A 19,401-nucleotide genomic window follows, 5' to 3' on the forward strand; every position below is an offset into this window, starting at 1 on the left:
TTGTGAAGTGCCACCAAGTCAGTTCCGGACCCATAGCGACCCTGTATAAGGTTTCCAAGGAGCAGCTGGTGAGCTTGAACTGCTGACCTTGCAGTTCAAATGGCTTTGCAGTCTGGCGCATTAACCCACAGCACCACACCAGGACTCCTATATGAAGTATAGACCAAGGAAAACTGGAAGTTGTCAAAAATAAAATAGAATCCATAAACATCGAGACCGTAGGCATTTAATATTGAATTGAAATGGACTAGTATTGGTTATTTTGAATCTGACAACCACATGTTTTTCTATGCAGGGAATAACAAATGGGAGGGGAATGGCATCGCATTCATCATCAAAGAACATTTTAAGATCCATCTTGAAGTACAATGCTTTCTGTGACTGGATAATATCCACACGCCTACAAGGAAGATCAGTTAATACCACTAGTACTCAAATTTACATCCCAATCACTAAACTGAATGATAAACTGAAGAATTCTATCAACTTCTTCAGTCTGAAATTGATCAAACATACAGTCAAGATGTACTGATCATTACTGGAAGTTGGAAACCAAGAGGAAGGATCAGTCGTTGGAAAATAGGCCTTGGTGACAGAAATGATGCTCTAGGTCGCATGACAGAATTGTGGAAGATCAATGATTTGTTCAATGAAAATACCTTATTTAAACAACATAAAAGATGACTATAACACATGGACCTCACCAGACGGAATACACAGAAATCAAATTGACTGCATCTGTGGAAAGAGACAATAGAAAAGCTCCATATCATCAGCCAAAACAAGGCCAGGGGCAGACTGTGGAAGAGACCATCAACTGCTTGTATGCAAGTTCGCTGAAGAAAATTAAAGCAAGTCCAGAAGAGCCAAGATAGGACTATGAAAAAGTGAAATTAGTCAAGAAAAAAAAAGACAAATATAGTATGAGACCACTGTTATAAAAAGTTTAAAAAAAAAGTTTTCTTGCTAAAAGAAACATTCTGTTATGATTACCAGGGTGGGAGGGAAGAGAAAATTATTCACTAGGTAGAAAATTGTCGTTGCTAAGTGCCGTCAAGTCCTTTCCGACCCACAGCAACCCTATACACGGTTTCCAAAGAACAACTGGTGAGCTTGAACCACCGACCGCAGTTCAAACCAACTCTGGAGTCCAGCACATTAACCCGCAGCGCCACAGTAGACACACGCTATCTTGTGTGATGGGGAAGGAAACATACAAGAGCATTGGAGATATAAAAGTAGGGGAGACACCGGGAGGAATGCAAGAGTTAATGTGAGCAGAGAAACTCCTGTGAGCTGGTGGTTCATGCAGGCGCTTGCAATAGTTGTAATAACACGAAGCATGTTTTATGTCATGGGGATCTTTTCTGTTAAGCTTCCCTCAATGCACAATAAAAAGTTAAAAACAAGAAAACACCAAATTAGAAGTCAAAAGAGACTCTGAAACTTGCTCTCTAGCATAGGATGCTAAAGCAAAGAGAAGAAATGAGGAGGTACAAGAACGGAACAGCTCGAGAAAGCAAATCCAAGTATTATAATGAAATGTGCAAAGACCCAGAGTTAGAAAACCGAAAGGGAGGAACAAGCGCAGCATTTCTGAAGCTCAAAGAACTGAGGAAAAACTCAAATTCTATGTGCAATATTGAAGGGTTCTATGGATAAAACACGGAATGGCACAGAAAGCATCAAAAGAAGACAGAACAAATAAACAAAGTCATTGTATCAAAACGAAATGGTAGCCCAGCATGCTGAGATTCAAAGTAGTGGCGGGCACAGGAGCCGGGGCCAGGCAGAGCGGCTGTTGGAGTCCTCCTCCAGAGAAGCTTCGTTCAAGCCTCGTCAATGGATCCCATCCAGAGCTTCTATGGGAAACTGCGGTCGCTGGCCGTCACCCTGGACAGTGAGACGGCCAGGCTGCAACAGGCACTGAATGGAGAGGAGAGCGACTTAGAAGATTCTACACTGAAGATTTTATGTGACCTGCAGTCAGATGTCCACACTCTAAAGGATGATGTTAATATTCTTCTTCACAAAGCAAGCTTGCAAAGTCCAGAAAGCACTGATTTCTTAAAGGCAACCAAAGTACTGATGAAAAGAAAGAAATTCAGTGGATATTATGAAAATAGGAGAGTTTTTCCAGAAGTATGGATACAGTCCACGGGTAGAGGAAAATTCAGTGCCTGAGCATGAAATCCTTAAACCAGAATTGGCTACCTGTGAGACGTCCACGGTGCATTGAAAGGTATTGGTGAAAACCAAACCTCCAGGAACTAATGGAATACAAACTGAAATCTCAACAAACTGATGCACTCACTCGTCTATGTCAAGAAATTTGGAAGACAGCTACCTGGCCAACAGACTGGAAGAGATCCATGTTGTGCCCAGTCTACAGCAAGGAGACCCAACAGGATAGAGAAATCATCAGACAATACCATTCATATCACAGGCAAGTCAAATTTTGCTAAAGAGAATTCAAAATCTGCTACAACAGTACATTGTCAGAGAACTGCCGGAGGGTTAAGCCAGATTCAGATGGGGACGTGGAACAAGGGTATCACTGCTGACGTCAGAAGGATCTTGGCTGAAAGCAGGGGATACCAGAAAGATGTTTACCTGAGCTTTATTAACTATACAAAAACATTTGATTGTGTGGACAAGCTATGGACAACACTGAGGAAAACCAGTATTGCAAACACTTAACTGTACTCATGAAAAACTTGCATATAGACCAAGAGATAGTAATTCAAATAGAACTAGGGGACACCAAAAGGTTTAAAATCAGGAAAGGTGTGCACCAGAGTTGTATCATTTCACCAAACTTATTCTGTCTGTACAGTGAGCAAATAATCTGAGAAGCTGGGTTCTATGAAGAATAACGTGGCGCCAGGATTGGAGGAAGACTCATTAACAACCTGCGATATACCAACAATACAATCTTGCTTGCTGAAAGCAAAAAGGACTTAAAACACTTACATTGGGTTGCACCTCAATGTAAAGAAAATAAAAATCCTCATCACGGGACCAAAAAATAGCATCAAGATAAATGGAGAAAAGACTGACGTTGTCAAAGGATTCATTTAACTTAGATCCACCACAAACGCCCATGGAAGCAGCCAAGAAATCAAACGACCTGAGCATTGTATTTACCAAATCATACACTTGATTTGGAGTAGTGGTGTGGCGCTGTAGGATAGCCACTGGACTGCTAACCTCATGATCGGCGGTTCAAACACTCTTCAGAAACCCTATACAGGGTTACTATGAGTCAGCGTCGACTCAATGACACACTTAACAGCAACAACAACATACTACACACAAAGAAATGAAAGCGTAAAGGATATGCCCAATTAAAATGCTAGTACTATTCATGCTTCTGAGTTGTGGTGTTGGAGAAAAATATTGAAAGTGCCAAGGGCTGCCCAAAGAATCAATAGATCTGTTCTGGAAGAAGTGCAGCCAGAGTGCTCCTCAGAGGCCAGGATGGCCAAACTTCGCCTCTCATACTTCAGACATATTGTCAGGAGGGACCAGTCGCTGGAGAAGGATATCGTGTTTAGTAAGGTGAAGGGTCAGAGGAAAAAAAGGAAGACAAGATGGATTGGCCAAATGGTAGCATCAATGGACTCAAGCGTGGCAACAATAGTGAGGTTGGCCCAGGATCGGGCAGCGTTTCGTTCTACTGTGCATAAGGTCGCTATGGGTTGGTACCAACTCCATGGCACCTAACAACAACAATTTAGACATTATGTTGTTGTTGTTAAGTGCCATCGAGTCGGTACCAACCCATAGCGACCCTGTAAATCTTTACGGGAGCAGAAAGCCTCATCTTTCTCCTGCAGAGCGGCTGATAGTTTTGAACTGTTGACCTTAATGTTCGCAGCTACCAGAGCTCCTTTTTATGCATTATAAGGTATGGATAATATACATGCTATTCTTTTCACTCGTTCAGTTTCTGAATTTCCTACAATGGCTACATCATTTAATACAAATTATAAAAGTTGTTAAGAGAGAAAAGGTAAAATGTGACTTTTTGACCACAGAAACAGGCCCTGTTTCCAGTCTCCCACACTGATACCCAGCAGCGTGTTTGGAACCTCATTCTTTCGAGGTGCTGCCCACCCACGCGTATACTCGAGAGTCAGGGAAGGTGTCCACTATCAGAGGAGCTGTGCCCAGGGCGTAGAGGACCAGCCAGCCATAGGGTGCACGCAGTTAACACACTTAGCTGCTGACAAAAGGCTGGCAGTTCAAGTCCACCCACGGGCTCCTTGGAAAAGTCAGCACCATGGACAAGACTCCGGCCCAGCCCTCCTGACACTCAGGGAGAACTGAGAGGCACGAGTCCAAATGAAGGCTTTCTACTGTCCACCCCTTACCGCTGGGTTCCAGGATCTAGGGGGTCTCTCCGACCACCCTGCTTCCCTAAATGGCCTCTGGGAAAGAGAACAGTGTCTCAGGATCGTCACTTCTGCCCATTCCTGAAATCAGGCTGTGCTGGCCTGAAATAAGCACTTTCCAGCAGCTCCCAGACTAGCCCCGTTCACACACAGTCCACAGCCAGCATGTCCTGGTCATCTCCAGAGCAAACAAGAACACAGTCCGCCACCTGCAGATCTAGCGGGCACAAGAACACGGTCTTTCTTACACGAGGGTCCAAGTCCAGTCACCAAGGAAAATCCACAGAGCGGTTCTGTGCTGTCTGTGTGCCCCGAGCTGAAACAGTCCGGTGGTTAAGTGCCGGGCTGCTCGTGGAAAGTCGTCACTTCCAACCTACCAGCGGCTTCGCAGGAGAAAGACCTGGTGAGCTCCTGTAAAGACGACAGCCTTAAAAACCCTCTATGGTGGGTCTCCTCTGTCAGGTGGGGTCACCGTGAGTCAGGACGGGCTCCTTGGCAGTAGGTTTGGGTCTGGGGTTCACTGACACTGTCTAAGAGGTTAGGTCCTAAATGTCTAGATGAGCAAGGAGAAAGATTCCATTTCTCCCAACAAGAAAGACGCCTTCCATACTGGTCAAAATAAAGACCACCAACAGCACAGGTGCCTGTCCTCGAGCACTCACCTTGTTGATCCAGAACACCATGGCATCCTCCAGGTCGTAGGGAAGGTCCTTGGAGGCGCTGAATGTGGAGAAGCGCTTGACGCTGGCCACCACTTTCTCAATGCTGATCATCTCCACGGTGTACGCCATCATCAGCGCGTCAATCATAGCCATGTGTGGGCTCTGGGGGCAGGGCCGCCGACTCAGTGCCCCTCCTCCCTCCTCGACACTCGTGCGCCCCCGACCCCCCGTGAGGAAAGGGAAGGGACCCATGGATGGAGATCTTCCCCTAAGGTGGGCAGATGGCCCCTGTGGTGGGGGTGGGGTGGGAGAAGTGGGCAGAGAGGCGCTCCAAGTTCTGTTCCTGTCTTCACCTTCACACGGCAAAGCTTGGACACAGGGACAGAGAGCGAGGTGACAAGTCCAGGGCAATTGTGGCCATGAGCAGAGTGATCAGCCTTCCAAGATGACAGCAGGCACACTCGCCCTTTCTTAACAAACCCTGAGGGGTTGGACCCAGAATGGCCTGGAAGGGTCACGAGAGCAGGATGGGGGGGGGGGGGGGCAGCCAGCAGCCACCCATCAGGGGGCAAAGGCTTTTCGTTGGTTTTGCTGTTGTGCCATCGAGTCAGTTCCAACTCACAGCAACCCAACGAAGGATTTCCAAGGAGCAGCAGGCGGTTTCAAACCACTGACCTTGCAGCTAGCAGCTCAGTGCTTATCGTACACGCCACACCAGGAGGCCAAATAACACTTTTAAGATCAAACCCACTAGGCGCTTCATAAATATCTAACAAGAGCCCGCAGAAGGCCTGCCTTGTGTGTGCTCTGACACACCCCACCCCACCCCAGCCAGCAGCCACCCTGAGGACGAGTGCGAACCCCAGAAACGCCCCACGGACGGACGCAGAGGCTGTAGCATACAGCTCTCCACCAGGCCATCAGGGTGCCTTTGCTTAGTGGGGAGGCGATAAGCAGGTAACTGGGCTCGCTGGGTGCTCAGGGGCTAGGCAAGAGCTCTAAACTCCTCACAGACCCAACCCCACCGCAGGGGGGGGACAGACTCACCATTTTCACGGGCGCACAGCTGAGGTCAGGCTCGGTCACGGGGGTGTCGTCGCTCTCCATCACGTAGATGCCCTTCCGAGACAGGGCCTGGATGACGCCCTGATGACCCTGCAGAGTGGCCGCCTGGTCCCCCTTCAGGATGAGGCTGCAGACGCGGCAGTACAACTCGCTGGACAGCAGGAGTTTTATGACAGGCGGCTTGATGTGCTCCTGCTCGTACTGGTCGATGTAGAAAGGGTCCTGGAGGTCCGCAGGGATGTTGTCTGAAACAAGGCACAGGGTGAGCCCCCAAGACGCCTGCCCAGGGGGCTCCAGGAACTGTCGGAGGAGCCCCGTGCCACTGTGATGCTCAAACCAGACAAGACTAAGGAGGAAGGCCTGGAGATCAAAACACAGCCACCGACAGACAACTCGGGGTCACTGGGACAGGGACGCGGGCAGGGAAGCAAAGTCAGAGGCAGACGAGAGCCACTGTTAGCAGCAGAGCTGACCACAGGTCCTACTGTTCTAGGCAGTGTACTGGGCACTGTTCTGGGCAGTGCTCGTTGTCTACCCCTCTACACGAGACGGGCACCAGAGCTCCTGACAAGTCCAGTGGGCAGCACACTAATGGGCAGCACTGGAGCCATGCTGACCACCGGGGTCCGCAGCCAGTGCAGGTCCTCGGACGTCACATTTGGCTCACTGCTCCAATGTCGGCTGCCCTGAGGACACAGGGCCAGCACGTAACAATGGACAGAACCACACTCAAGTCCCACACCCCCACAGGACAGAATTGAAGTCAGTGCAAACCACACCCACAGCCAGACTGGACTCTGCTTATCCCTGACCGTGGAGGGACAGGGGTGCACAGAAGCAAGGCAGCCGCAGAGGTACTGGGGAGCCCCAGACCAAGAGCGGGTACAGATCACTGTCAGCCTTTGTCTTACCCAGCTGGTCAAGTCCAGAGGAAGCTTCCCTGCCCCACCCCAGATCCCCCTCCTGGGCTACCCCACCCTTGCTTTTCCATAGACTGAGGGTCCTTCCTGCCTCACTCCCAGGGCCCCATTCACCACCCCCAGATACACATTTCGGGCCCCAGCCTCCTCCCTGCACCTCTGTCTGTGTGAGCCCCCTTGAGCCTGTAACTGACCTCCATGCCCAGAACCCCTGGCTGCCATGCTGTGCTCAGGCCAGGGCTCCACGCCTGCCCACTCTGAACAGGGTCAGCTCCAACAGGACCAACCAAAGAGCCAGAACAGGGCCAGCATAACCCCAAACAGGTAGGCCAGCTCCAAACCACAATCCTCTCACAACATCCGGAGAAGGCATGTCTTCCAGACTGTGGCCCAGCTGGGGGGACTTTAAGACAAGGTGGGACAGCCCCAGGGCAGCGAGCACTGTCTCTCCACGCCCTCCGCACACGAGCTGGGGACTAAAGTCCATGGTCACTGGCAGCTCTCAGGGCTCAGTCCCCAAGTTTCCAATCAGCTTTGCCAAAAACAAACACCATCCAAAAAAGAACAACTCTGCAAATTCTTGAAACTTACTTCTGGTGGAGGTTTTCTCTCACTATTTTCTGCAAACCAATAATAAGACAGATTTATCCATTAGTTGAACAACTATTTACCAAGCACCTCTACTGTGAGCCCAAAAGTCTTCAAGATGCTGGTGACTCAAAGGCGGGCATCACGCAGGGGAGTGTGGGTGCTGTAGGGTGCAGGTGAGACCCCTGTGCAGCACTGGGGTGGGAGGGTGGTATAAAAGAGAAGGGAGCAGCCGGACTATGAGAGGGTGGGAGGTTTTGTCGGCTCCAGGGAAGAGGTGAGACTGATTCCATGGAGAAACAGAGGCGAGGGCAGCGGTTCAGTGTGTGCAGGAGACCGAGCAGCCTCCAGTCATCCACGCAATAGGCTCTAGATGAAGCCCCTGCAGGGGGCGTGGTCAGGGTGCCCGGCTATGTACCAGAAGGTCAAGAGGAAGATGTGGCTGTGTGGTCATTTCCACGTGTCTGCACCAGAAGGCACTGTGGCAGTGTGACCTCCAATGGGAAAGGGTCCCACAACTAGGGTCTCTGTAAGCAGAGGTTACTGCAGCCTCCAAGTGCGAGGAGATGTGGTGTCGAGGAAGACAGCTGACTTCTATGGTGGTGCCTTTTCCAACTCACAACACCAGGGCATGGAGGAGCATCAAGATGCGGGCTGAGTCCACTACTGGACCTAGGGTCTGTCCCAGGTGCCTAGCAGGTGGACACAGATCTGAAGCTCGCGAGAAAGGGATACTGGAAGGGGTCGTCATCAGACAAGGGATGGGAGATCCAGCAGAGAGGTCCCAGGATTGTAAAGGGAGGGGAGGGGAAAGGAGGGAAGGGCAGACAAGAGGACGGTGCCCAGACAGAACGTTTGAGAGAGACAAGTGTGAAACAGAGGGGCAGCCAGGTACCAGAAGAGCCATCCCGGAGCAGGCGAACGAGGGGAAGAGAAGACGCAGAGAGAGTGTTCCTGTTTGTTTTGAAGAGGAACAAGGGGTCAGAGGGAAGCGTGGTGGCTCTCTAGGCTAAGCACCGGACTGCGGACCACAAAGTCACTGGTTCCAGCTCACCAGCTGCTCTGTGAGAGAGAGATGAGATTTCCTTCTCCCACAAAGATGTGCAGCCTCGGAAACCGTGTATAGTCAGACCCAACTCTACTTAACAAACACAAGGTGTTAGAGGAGGTGGGTGAGTTTAAGGCTGGAGAAGCATGAGCAGGTGTCAATGTTGATGGGAGAAACTCCAATTCCTGGGTCTTTGCTGCTGTAGGGTGCCTGGCTCAAGGGGACCCCATACAGAACTAGCAGATACCACCGCCCCCCCAGGTCACTGTGCTCTGTCCACTAAGTGCTCTGAGCAATCGTTCCCCCCAAGGCCCTGCTGTGTCCGAGAAGCAGGAAGGAGGGAGGGAGGAGAGGTGGAGCCCAGCAGGCCCTCAATGAGACAGAAGGTGGGTGGCAAGAAGCTGAGCAAATTCTGCCACAGAGCAGGAGGCAACACAGCAAAGGAAGTGGGGGTGTCTGGGATGGGTGTACAGGGAGCGGGAGGACTGGACGGAGGACTCCTGGCAGGGGCAGCCCCAGGGAGCTAAGAGAAAGGACTCCTGGATTTGAGTAGGTGGGTACTTTAAATGAGCAAGCAGGCGGTCCAGCAGCCACCCATAGAGAGAGGAGGAGGGGCACGTGCTGGGAGGGTTTTGATCAAAGTCAATCTCCCAGTCACAGAGAAGGGAGGGGCTAGGAAACAGCACTTCCCATTTCTTACAGGATCCAGACTCATTGGACCCAACAACACTGGCTGCTGTTGTCTGGTGCCATCGCATCAGTACCGACTCAAGAGCGACCTTGTACAAAACAGATCAAAACACTGCCCGACCCTGGGCCAACCTCATGATCGTTGCCACGCTAGAGCCCACTGATGCCACTGTGCTAATCCATCTCTTTGGGGGTTTTACTCTTTTCTCCAACACTCCACCTTACCAAACATGATAACCTTCTCCAGTGACTGCTCCCTCCTGACAATATGTCTGAAGTATGAGAGATGAAGTCCAGCCATCCTGGCCTCCAAGAATCACTCTGGCTGCACTTCTTCCAACACAGATCTGTTGGTTCTTCTGGCAGCCCATGGCACTTTCAGTATTCTCCTCCAACACCATAACTCAAATGTATCAATTCTTCTATAGTCTTCCTTAGTCGTTATCCAACCTTCGCATGCATATGAGGTGACTGAAAATATCACGGCTTCTGTCAGGCACACCGTAGTCCTCAAGCTGACATCTTTGCTCTTCAACACTTTAAAGAGGTCTTGTGCAGCAGATCTGTCCAATGCAATATGTCGTTTGATCTGACTGCTGCTTCCATGAGTGATGATGGTTGATCCAGGAAAAATGAAGTGTTTTGACAACTTCAATCTTTTCTCCATTTTTATGGATGCTATTTATTGGTCCAATGGTGAGGATTTTTGTTTTCTTTACATTGAGGTACAACCCATGGAGAAGGCTGTGGCCTTTGATCTTCATCAATTAGTAATTAAAGTCTTCTTCACTTTCAGCAAGCAACGTTGTATCATCTGCATATCGCAGGTTGTTAATGAGCCTTCCTCCACTCCTGATACCACATTTTCTTCATATAATTAAGAAGAATTGTGGGATGACATCAAGAACATCCTACAGGAAGAATGCAAGAGGTCATTGAGAAGACAAGAGAGAAGAAAAAGACCAAATGGATGTCAGAAGAGACTCTGAACCTTGCTCTCCAGCACAGAGATGCTAAAGCAAACAGAAGACGTGAAGAGGGACAAAAGCTGAAATGAAAACTTCAAAGGTTAGCTCCAGAAGACAAAGTCAAGTATTACAATAAAATGTGCGAAGACCTGGAGTTAGAAAACTAAAAGCGAAGAGCATGCTAAGCATTTCTCAAGCTGAGGGAACTGAAGAAAACAATTCAAACTCTGACTTGCGGTATTGAAGGATTCTATGGGCAAAATACTGAATGGTGCAGAAAGCAGCAAAAGAAGATGGAAGGAATATACAGATGTTTCACCATTGCAAGAGGGAGCATATGATCAAGAGCCAATGATCCTGAAGGAAGACGTCCAACATGCACTGAAGGGATTGGCAAAGAACAAGGCACCAGGAACTGATGTAAAAATTGAAATCTTTCAAGAAAGTGAGGCGGCACAGGAGGCACTCACTCATCTCTGCCAAGAAATTTGGAAGACAACCACCTTGCCAACTGACTGGAAGAGATCCATATCTGTGCCCATTCCAAAGAGAGGTGACCCAACAGAATGCGGAAATCATCAGACAATATCACTGATATCCCACCCATGTGAGTAAAGTTTTACTAAAGGTAATACAGAAATGGCTGCAAGCACACAGTGACAGGGACAGAGAACTTCCAGAGGTTCAGGCTGGTTTCAGAAGACGACGTGCAACAAAGGATCTCATTGCTGATGTCAGATGGATGTAGGCTGAGACAGAGAATACCAGAAAGCTGTTTGTGTGTCCTTTATTGACTACGCAAAGGCTTTCAATTGTGTGGATCATGATAAGCTATAGACAAGCTATAGACAACATTGCAAAATGTGAGGATTCCGGAACACTTAATTGTGCTCATGAGGAACCTGGACCTGGACCAAGAGGTAGTTGTTCGAACAGAACAGGGGAACACTGAATGGTTTAAAACTAGGAAAGGTGTGCGACAAGGTTGTAGCCCGTCTGCCGAACAAATAATCAGAGCAGCTAGAAACTGATGCTGGAGGGACCCCCAAATCTACTGCCCTGAGAACTTTTTTGAGCCTTGGATCAAAATAACTACCCCATGAAGTCATCTCTAAATCACACAAGTGTGCTCCTTGAAAGAATCCTCTCCCAGATGAGCAAACGGTAAGTCTACAGCCTCGCTGAGGAGCTTATGCGGCAGTAGAGTCAGTCAGTGGTGGTGGTACAGTCTGAGGAGAGACAGCGAGAAGGTAACACAATGTGGACAACAGCTAAAACCACTCATCTGTACACAAAGAAATTGTTTAACAGCGCATGTCCAGGGAATAGTATAGATACAGAATTTCCAATGAACTCAGCCCAGAAATTGATGTGTAATAAAGAAACTAGCAATACCACAGACACACACACAAAGACAACAATCAATTCATACCTATCGATAATGATACTGAATTAAATGGATTAATTACACCAGCCAAGAGACAGAACAGAATAAATAAAAAACAGGATCCTTCAAAATGCTGTCTACAAGAGACTCACCTTCCACACAAAGACAAAAACAGACTAATAATCAAAGGATGGAAAATGTTATCAAGCTAATGGCATTCCAAAACTAGCAGGAATAGCAATATTAATCTCTGACAAAATAGACTTTAAGGGACAAGCTAGCATAAAGGACAAACAAGGACATTATCTCACAATTAAAGGAGCAGATAGATCTATGCTCCCAATGGGCTCAATCTCTAGTGCAGATGAAGAAACAAAGAGAAAACTCTACAATAACAGTTGCTGTTCCTGTTGGTGAGTGTCATCAAGTCAGTTCTGACTCACAGTAACCCAATATAGGGCTTCCAAGGAGCAGCTGGTGGGTTTGAACTGCCAACCTTGTGGTTCAAAGTCCAGTGCGGATCCTACAGCACCACTCCAGGAGTCCTACAGAAACATTAATAGATATTAATGCACCACTTTTGATGAAGGACAAAACAACTAGAAAGACATTCAGCAAAGACACAGAAGAGCTAAACAACACAATCAACCAACGTGACCTCCTAGACACGTGCAGAGCACTCCACCCAACAACAGCACAACACATGTGGAACCTTCTCCAGAACAGACCACGTCAGGCCACAAAACATACCTCAATAAATTTAAAACACCAAAATACTATAAAGCATCTTCTCTGATCACAATGCTACAAAATTTGAAATCAACAATAGGAAGAACAAGGGGAAAAAATCAAATACCTGGAAAAACTGAGTAAGATCCTGCTTAAAAGCTATGAGATAGTAGAAGAAATTTTTTACTAATTTAAAGCTTTCTAGAATTGAACAACAATAAAAACACAACAAAAGCAGTGCTCCGAGGGCAATTTATAGCAATAAACATACATCCAAAAAGAGGACCCCAAATCAACACCTTAACCCAACATCTCTAACAATTAGAAAAAGAGCAGCAAAGAAAGCTTACAGTCACCAGAAAAAATGAAATAATACAGGTTAGAGAAGAAATAAATGAAATAGAAAGCATAAAAACAATCGAAAACTCAATCAGACAAGAAGGTAATTTCTCTGAAAGGATCAATAAAATCGACAAACCTTTGGCAAGTCTAACAAAAGAAGAAAGAATATAACACAAATAAATTATATGTATGACATCATAAGAGAGCCAACAGAAATTAAGGATAATTACCCAGAACTGCAAAGAATTGGATTCTAACAAATGTGAAAATCTAGAAGAAATGTACGACTTTCTAGAAATACATGACTTGCCTAAAGTAACACAGACTGAAGTAGAAAACCTGAACAGTCCTATACCCAAAGAAGAAACCGATCAGGTCATTAAAAAGACTCCCAGCTAAAAAACTCCAGGCCCAGATGACTTATTGATGAATTCTACCTGGTGTGGCGCTGCGGGCGAATGCGTCAGAATGCAAAGTCGTTTGAACTGCAAAGTGGTTCAAACTCACGAGCTCCTCCTTGGAAACCCTATACAGGGTCACTATGGGTCGGAATCGACTCAACGGCACTTAACAACAGCAACAACAACAAACAAACATTCAGAGATGCCTCCAGCCTTCACATCTGTTGTTGTTGTTGTTGTTAAGTGCCATCGAATCGGTTCCGACATATGACGACCCTGTGTATTACGCAGGAGTTCATTAAAAGTTTGACCAATTATGGTGTGCCGTGGAGTCGGTTCCAATTCATAGCAACGCTACACAGGGTTTCCAGGCTGTATTTCTTTACAGCAGCAGAAAGCCTCATCTTTCTCCGGCAGAACAGCTGGGAGTTTCTCGAAATGTTTGCCTTGAGGTTAGCAACCTAACGCATAACCAAATTTTTAAGTTTATAATCTTGTATGTATGTATGGCCTGTCAATGATGTTATACATGTTGGCAGAAAAAAGGTTCCCCACCCCTGCTTGAAAGAGCTGGAAAAACTACTCACTAACTTTGCATGGAAAGGAAAGAGACCTCGGAGAAACAAAGCACTACGAGACACAGAAGAACCAAGTAGGAGGCCTCTCACTTGCCAATCTCAAAACCTCCTAGTCACAGTGGCCAAAACAGCCTGGTACTGGGCCAAGGAAAGGCCCACAGATCAGTGGGACAGAACTGAAAACCCAGCTACACCTACATCCACTTACACTCTGTGGGTCTTCGATAAGGGGAAGACACAGTCTCGTCAACAAAAGGTACTGGAAAAACTGGAAATCTCTTTGCAGAAGAAGGAAACAAGACCCCAAGTTCACATCATAAATCAAAACCCTAGAACTATAAAGATCATCAATGAAGTGGAACAAGCTTACGGGTTCTGACACACGGCATACATACACATCAAGCCACTTACAACACACAAACAGAAGACAAAATACATGACTGGGACCTCCTAAAACTTAAGACACTTTTGTGCATCAAAAGATTTCACCAAAAGAGTAAAAAGAGAACCCAGAGATAGCGAAGAGATTTTTGGCAATGCATATCAAACATAGGACTACTCTCAAAAATTTATAGAACACTTCAACACCGTAACTAGAACAAGCCAATCCAGTTATTAAATGGGCATAGCACATGAACAGCCACTTCACCAAATACAGTCAGGCAGCTAACAAGCATATGAAGAAATGCTCAAGATCACCAGCAACTGCTGTTAGGCCCCTTCGTGTTGCTTGTGACCCACGTGCAACAGAATGAAACGCCACCTGGTCCTGCGCCCACTGTTGCTGCCACTGTGCCAATCCATCTTGTTGGGGTCTCCGTCTCGTTTCCTGTGCCTCCACTTTACCAAACATGATGGTCCTTCTCCAGGGATTGGTCCCTCCTTATAAAATGTCCAAAGTAGGAGAGACGAAGTCTGGCCATCTTGAATTCTAAGGAGCATTCTGGTTGTACTTCCTCCAACACAGATCTGTTGGTTCTTTTAGCAGTCCATGGTACTCTTAATATTCTCCTCCAACGCCGTAACTCAAATGCATCCATTCTTCTATGATCTTCCTTATTCACTGTCCACATTTCACATGCACATGAGGTTACTGAAAATACCATGGCTTAGGTCAGACGCACCTTAGTCCTCAAACTGACGTCTCTGCTCTTCAACACTTTAGAGAAGTCTTGTGTAGCAGATTTGCCTAATGCAATACGTCCTTTGGTTTCTAGACTGCTGCTTCTGTTACAGTTTATGGTTGATCCAAGTAAAATGAAATCTTGGACAACTTCAGTCTTGTCTCCATTTACATGGATGCTATCTATTGGTCCATAGCTTGACATGAGCCACACAATCGAAAGCCTTTACATCATCAATAAAACACAGATAAGCATCTTTCTGGTATTCTCTGCTGTCAGCCAAGATCCATCTGACATCAGCAATGATATCCCTCACTCCACGTCCTCTTCTGAAACCAGCTTGAACCTCTGAGAGGTTTCTGTCAGTGTATAGTTACAGCCATTTGGGGATTATTTTTAGTAAAATTTTGCTTGCATGTGGTATTTTAATGATATTGTCCCATGATTTCCACATTCTGTTGGGTCACCTCTCTTTGGAATGGGCACAACTATGGATCATTTCCAGTCAGTTGGCCAGCTAGTTGTCTTCCAAATTTCTTGGCAGAGATAAGCGAGTGCCTCTAGTGCTGCATCAGCTTGTTGAAAGATTTCAATTTGTAGTCCATCAATTCCCGGAGCCTTGTTCTTTACCAATGTCTCCAATGCACCTTGGACTTCCTCCCTGAGTATCATTAGCTCTTGATCACATGGTACCTCTTGAAATGGTTGAACATCGACCATTTCCTTTTGCTACAGTGACTCTGTGTATTCCTTCCATCTTCTCTTGATGCTTCCTTCATCATTCAATATTTTGCCCATAGAATCCTTCAATATTTCAAGTTGAGGCTTGAATTTTTCTTTAGTTCCCTCAGCTTTAGAAATGCTGAGCGTGTTCTTCCGTTTCAGTTTTCTAACTCCAGGTCTCTGCATATTTTGTTATAATACTTAACTCTGTTTTCTCGAGCTGCCCTTTGAAATTTTCTGTTCTGCTCTTGTACCTCCTCACTTCATCTCTACATTGAAGAGCAAGTAATTTCGTGGACTTGTTTTAATTTTCTTCAGCTTCAGCCTGAACTTGCATGTGAGCAACTGCTGGTCATTCTCAGACCTATGGACAACTCGAGGGGTGGAAGAGCCAGCCACTGCATGAAGAGGGTGCGGAACCCGGACCACCTTTCACGACAGCCCAGATGTGCCGGCCCTATAACTCAGCTGTCTGTGAGGACAGAGGTGGATTCCAAGGCCAGGTGAGTGGGATGAGGGGCGCTGATAATCCTGCCGACTCCGGGATGCCCCCTAGCCGTGGGAGAGGAGCTCAAGTAAAGCAGGCCCCCAAAGGCCTAGAGCTCATCCTAGAAGTACCTCCAGCAGGAAACTGGACTGGGGGGCTAGGGATCACTGATGTGCTGAGGACTGCAGGGCGCTCCCTGGAGGAAGATCCCCTCAGGTCTCACATTACTCCTACAAACAGGTTTTCATATACAAGATACAGCACAGAGGAGGAAAAGGAGGTGAGCCGTAATCTGACAGAACATCGGGACAGACGCCAGCCGGAACCACAGACAGCAGGAGCTAACTCAGAGCGCGGGTATATGCCAACATGAATAAGCCCAGCTCAGCCTGTCTCCCACTGATTTCAGCCAAAAACGGGACAAAATACCAAACCTGAGGACTCTGAAAACAACAGCTGCAAGCCAAGTGGGGCAGATCCAAACTTCAGGAGGAGACCTTCATTAAGGCTGAGTGTCCACTTCTGTCTCCTCTGTCCTCTCCCAGACGTGACCTGAGGGTGGTCCCCACCGCAGAACCACGTAGCCGGCACAGGAGGCAGAACAGCGAGAAACCCCCTTCCTCTGGCCAGCTGGCGCATATGGGAGAATCCTGGGGGATTTGGTCCTTTTTCTCTTCTGCCCCAACCAGCCCCAGAGACAGTGCAGCAGTCATAATGTAAACACAGCCCCATCTCTGACCCGAGGGTCCGGGAGAGGGGCAGCAGTGATTGGAAGAGGTAAGGAGAACCTCATGACATTTTCTTCTTTCTTCTCCCACCACGTTGCCCCCGTGGCAGAATGGACAACTGGCCTTTCGGCTGTCAGGGCTGCAGGAGTCAGGGACTATTGGGGAATCTGGAAAAAAGGTGCGGGGGGGGGGGCCCTTGTGTGGCTAAGCCTGCACAACGCTGCTTACTCCTGAGTTGCATGTGCAAAGCAGAGACCCACAGCAGCCCAGCCAGGATCTGAGACCCAAACTGACCACTGGTACCAGTGCCCACAGATGGCAAGACACAACTTGTGGTCTGACTGCAACCCAACTGCAGGGTATTCAAAGCAAGCTGGAAGCACTGAAACAAGCAAGAACACATCACCATGGTCCAGAAGCCGGTTACAGGCCCGTCCTAACCGCATCTTTCACACGTGGCTGGAGGCATTTTCAAAGATTTAAAAGCTGCACGTGCAGCCAGTGAAAGCAACTGTGAGGAAGACTGTGTGGCCAACAGGGGTTGGTCCAACCACTTCAAAGTGAGGGCACACTTACATAGCATTCAAGGGGAGTGGCCACTTGCTCACTGGCAGTAACTGTGGGGACCGCCTGTATTCAAAATGTCCAGGACACATTTCCAGAATTTCTCAACATCAACAGAACTAAGAAAACTTGACCAGCTCTCAAAGAAAAAGACAAACCACAGGTGCCACCTCTGAGAGAATCCAGATGTTGGAATTACCAGAGACTTCAAAGCTGTTATTACAGCCGGTCCTCGTGTGGTGCCGCGGGTTAATGAGCTGGACTGCCAAGTCGGTGGTTCAAGCTCACCAGTCACTCCTCAGAAACCCTATACAGGGTCGCTATGGGTCGATGGCACATAACAGTAACAATTACAACCAGATCCCATGAAGTAAAAGCAAACATCTAGAAAAATATGAAAAGATGAAAGTTCTGAGCAGGAAAATAAAATGAGAAAAAGAACCAAGATTTCAGAACGGGACTAGACAGTGCTGTGAAGACTTCGCCCACAAGGCTACAAACTACATTAGGAAATGGACCAGACGCAACCAACTTCACCTCTATCACCAACTGAGCAGCAACTATCGGCAGGAGTCCAATTCCCAGCCGGAAGTGGGCCCGTCGTCAGCCAACGCCAAGGTAATTCTCTTCTCGGACCCCAACCACCCACAGTTCTATCAAACTTCACTCCTGGCTACCCTAGCCACCTGAAGCCAGACATCACAGGGGAGCAGCCACCAGCTCGTAAGGCTGCCTGAGTCCCTGACCTTCAGAGCCACGGGTCTGCCCATCCCTGCTCCCCCTGCCCCCAGTGCCCCAGGACCAGGTCACAAGCTAGAAGGCTGCCCGGGCAGTCTTTATCTCCCAGTCTGCCCTAGCTGGCTCTGCACAAACCCACTCTGTAAGGCCAGCCCCTGGGGGTTCACTCTCCCTGTGGGCTCACTAATTCTCTAGACTCAGAATCCACTTACTGGAGCCAAAAGGGCTGAAAACATAGAGGCACATGAGGAAACGTCTGGAAGCCTTCCCAGAGCGGGGCTTCCATGATGTCCTCGGAGATTCAGGAGGCCCCGACTCACTAAGTGGGACCTAAGTGAGCAGGCACAACTGGGCCACCACACACAGTAATGCCCAGCCAGCCAATACGAGGTGTACCTCCCTTCCTGAGGTACCTTCCCCAGGCATGGGGCCTGTGTTGCCCCAACCTGCTGAGCCACGTAGGTTATTTCCAGAGGCCAAACCACGTTCTCTGTCCTACAAGTATCAGCAAGGCGTCACTGGACAACGGACATAACGGGAGATTGAGGATGGGAAAGGGAAGAGTCGCTGTTGTGTTAAGTGTTAAGATGTTGTGTTAAGTGCCGACTGAGAGGTCCTGTTGAGGGTTTCTGAGGAAGGTTGGTGAGTCTGAACCGCCAACCTTGTGGTCCAGTGCTTATCCTACAGTGCCACACCAGAACTTGAAGATACTTTAATAGAAAGGATGGAAATTATTCAATCTGAAGAACAGAGGTGAAGAAAACACAAAACCAAACAGTCTCAGGGAGCTGGGAGACAACATCCCAAGGTATTTGTCACTGGAGAAGTGGGTGCTAGAAAAGCACCTGAATAAGTAATGACCAGAAGCTTGGTCACTGCAGACGTGGACAGCTCAGCACACCCTCAAACCGGAGGGAGAAAAAGAAACTCAAGAAAATCCGCCCAGACCCTTGATAATTTATTAATAACCAAAACTAAAGAAGCAGGTACACAAGACCCCAGAAGTGGAGCTACCAGCCACAGGCTCTCAATAACTATGCTTGAAACAATGAAAGGAAAACTGAGAGGATGAAGAATTCTGTCTAAAGACTGGAAATTATAAAAAAAGAGGAAGACGAGGCGAGAAACAGTAAAAGGATTTAGCAGATCCACAAAAGAAGCAAAAATAGGAATATTCTAGAACTGAAGAGGACAGTAACTAGAGGTAACTATACAAACAGGAATATTCTAGAACTGAAGAGGACAGTAACTAGAGGTAACTA

The 19,401-nt window shown here is 47.6% G+C and overlaps 1 protein-coding gene across 1 annotated transcript in view; it reads right to left on the reverse strand.

Moving 5' to 3' along the window:
• The window catches only part of CAMSAP1 (calmodulin regulated spectrin-associated protein 1), a 76,272-nt gene that overhangs the window by 43,826 nt on the left and 13,045 nt on the right, over positions 1-19,401 (reverse strand). Inside the window, exons 2-3 of the mRNA XM_006863687.1 lie at positions 6,107-6,369; positions 5,060-5,221 (exon numbers count right to left, since the gene is read on the reverse strand). Coding sequence (XP_006863749.1) covers positions 5,060-5,221; positions 6,107-6,369 — 425 coding nt within the window. The remainder of the gene's footprint in view (positions 1-5,059; positions 5,222-6,106; positions 6,370-19,401) is intronic.

The sequence above is a fragment of the Chrysochloris asiatica genome, unplaced genomic scaffold (genome assembly GCF_000296735.1).
Source record: "Chrysochloris asiatica unplaced genomic scaffold, ChrAsi1.0 scaffold00056, whole genome shotgun sequence".
NCBI classification, from domain to species: domain Eukaryota; kingdom Metazoa; phylum Chordata; class Mammalia; order Afrosoricida; family Chrysochloridae; genus Chrysochloris; species Chrysochloris asiatica.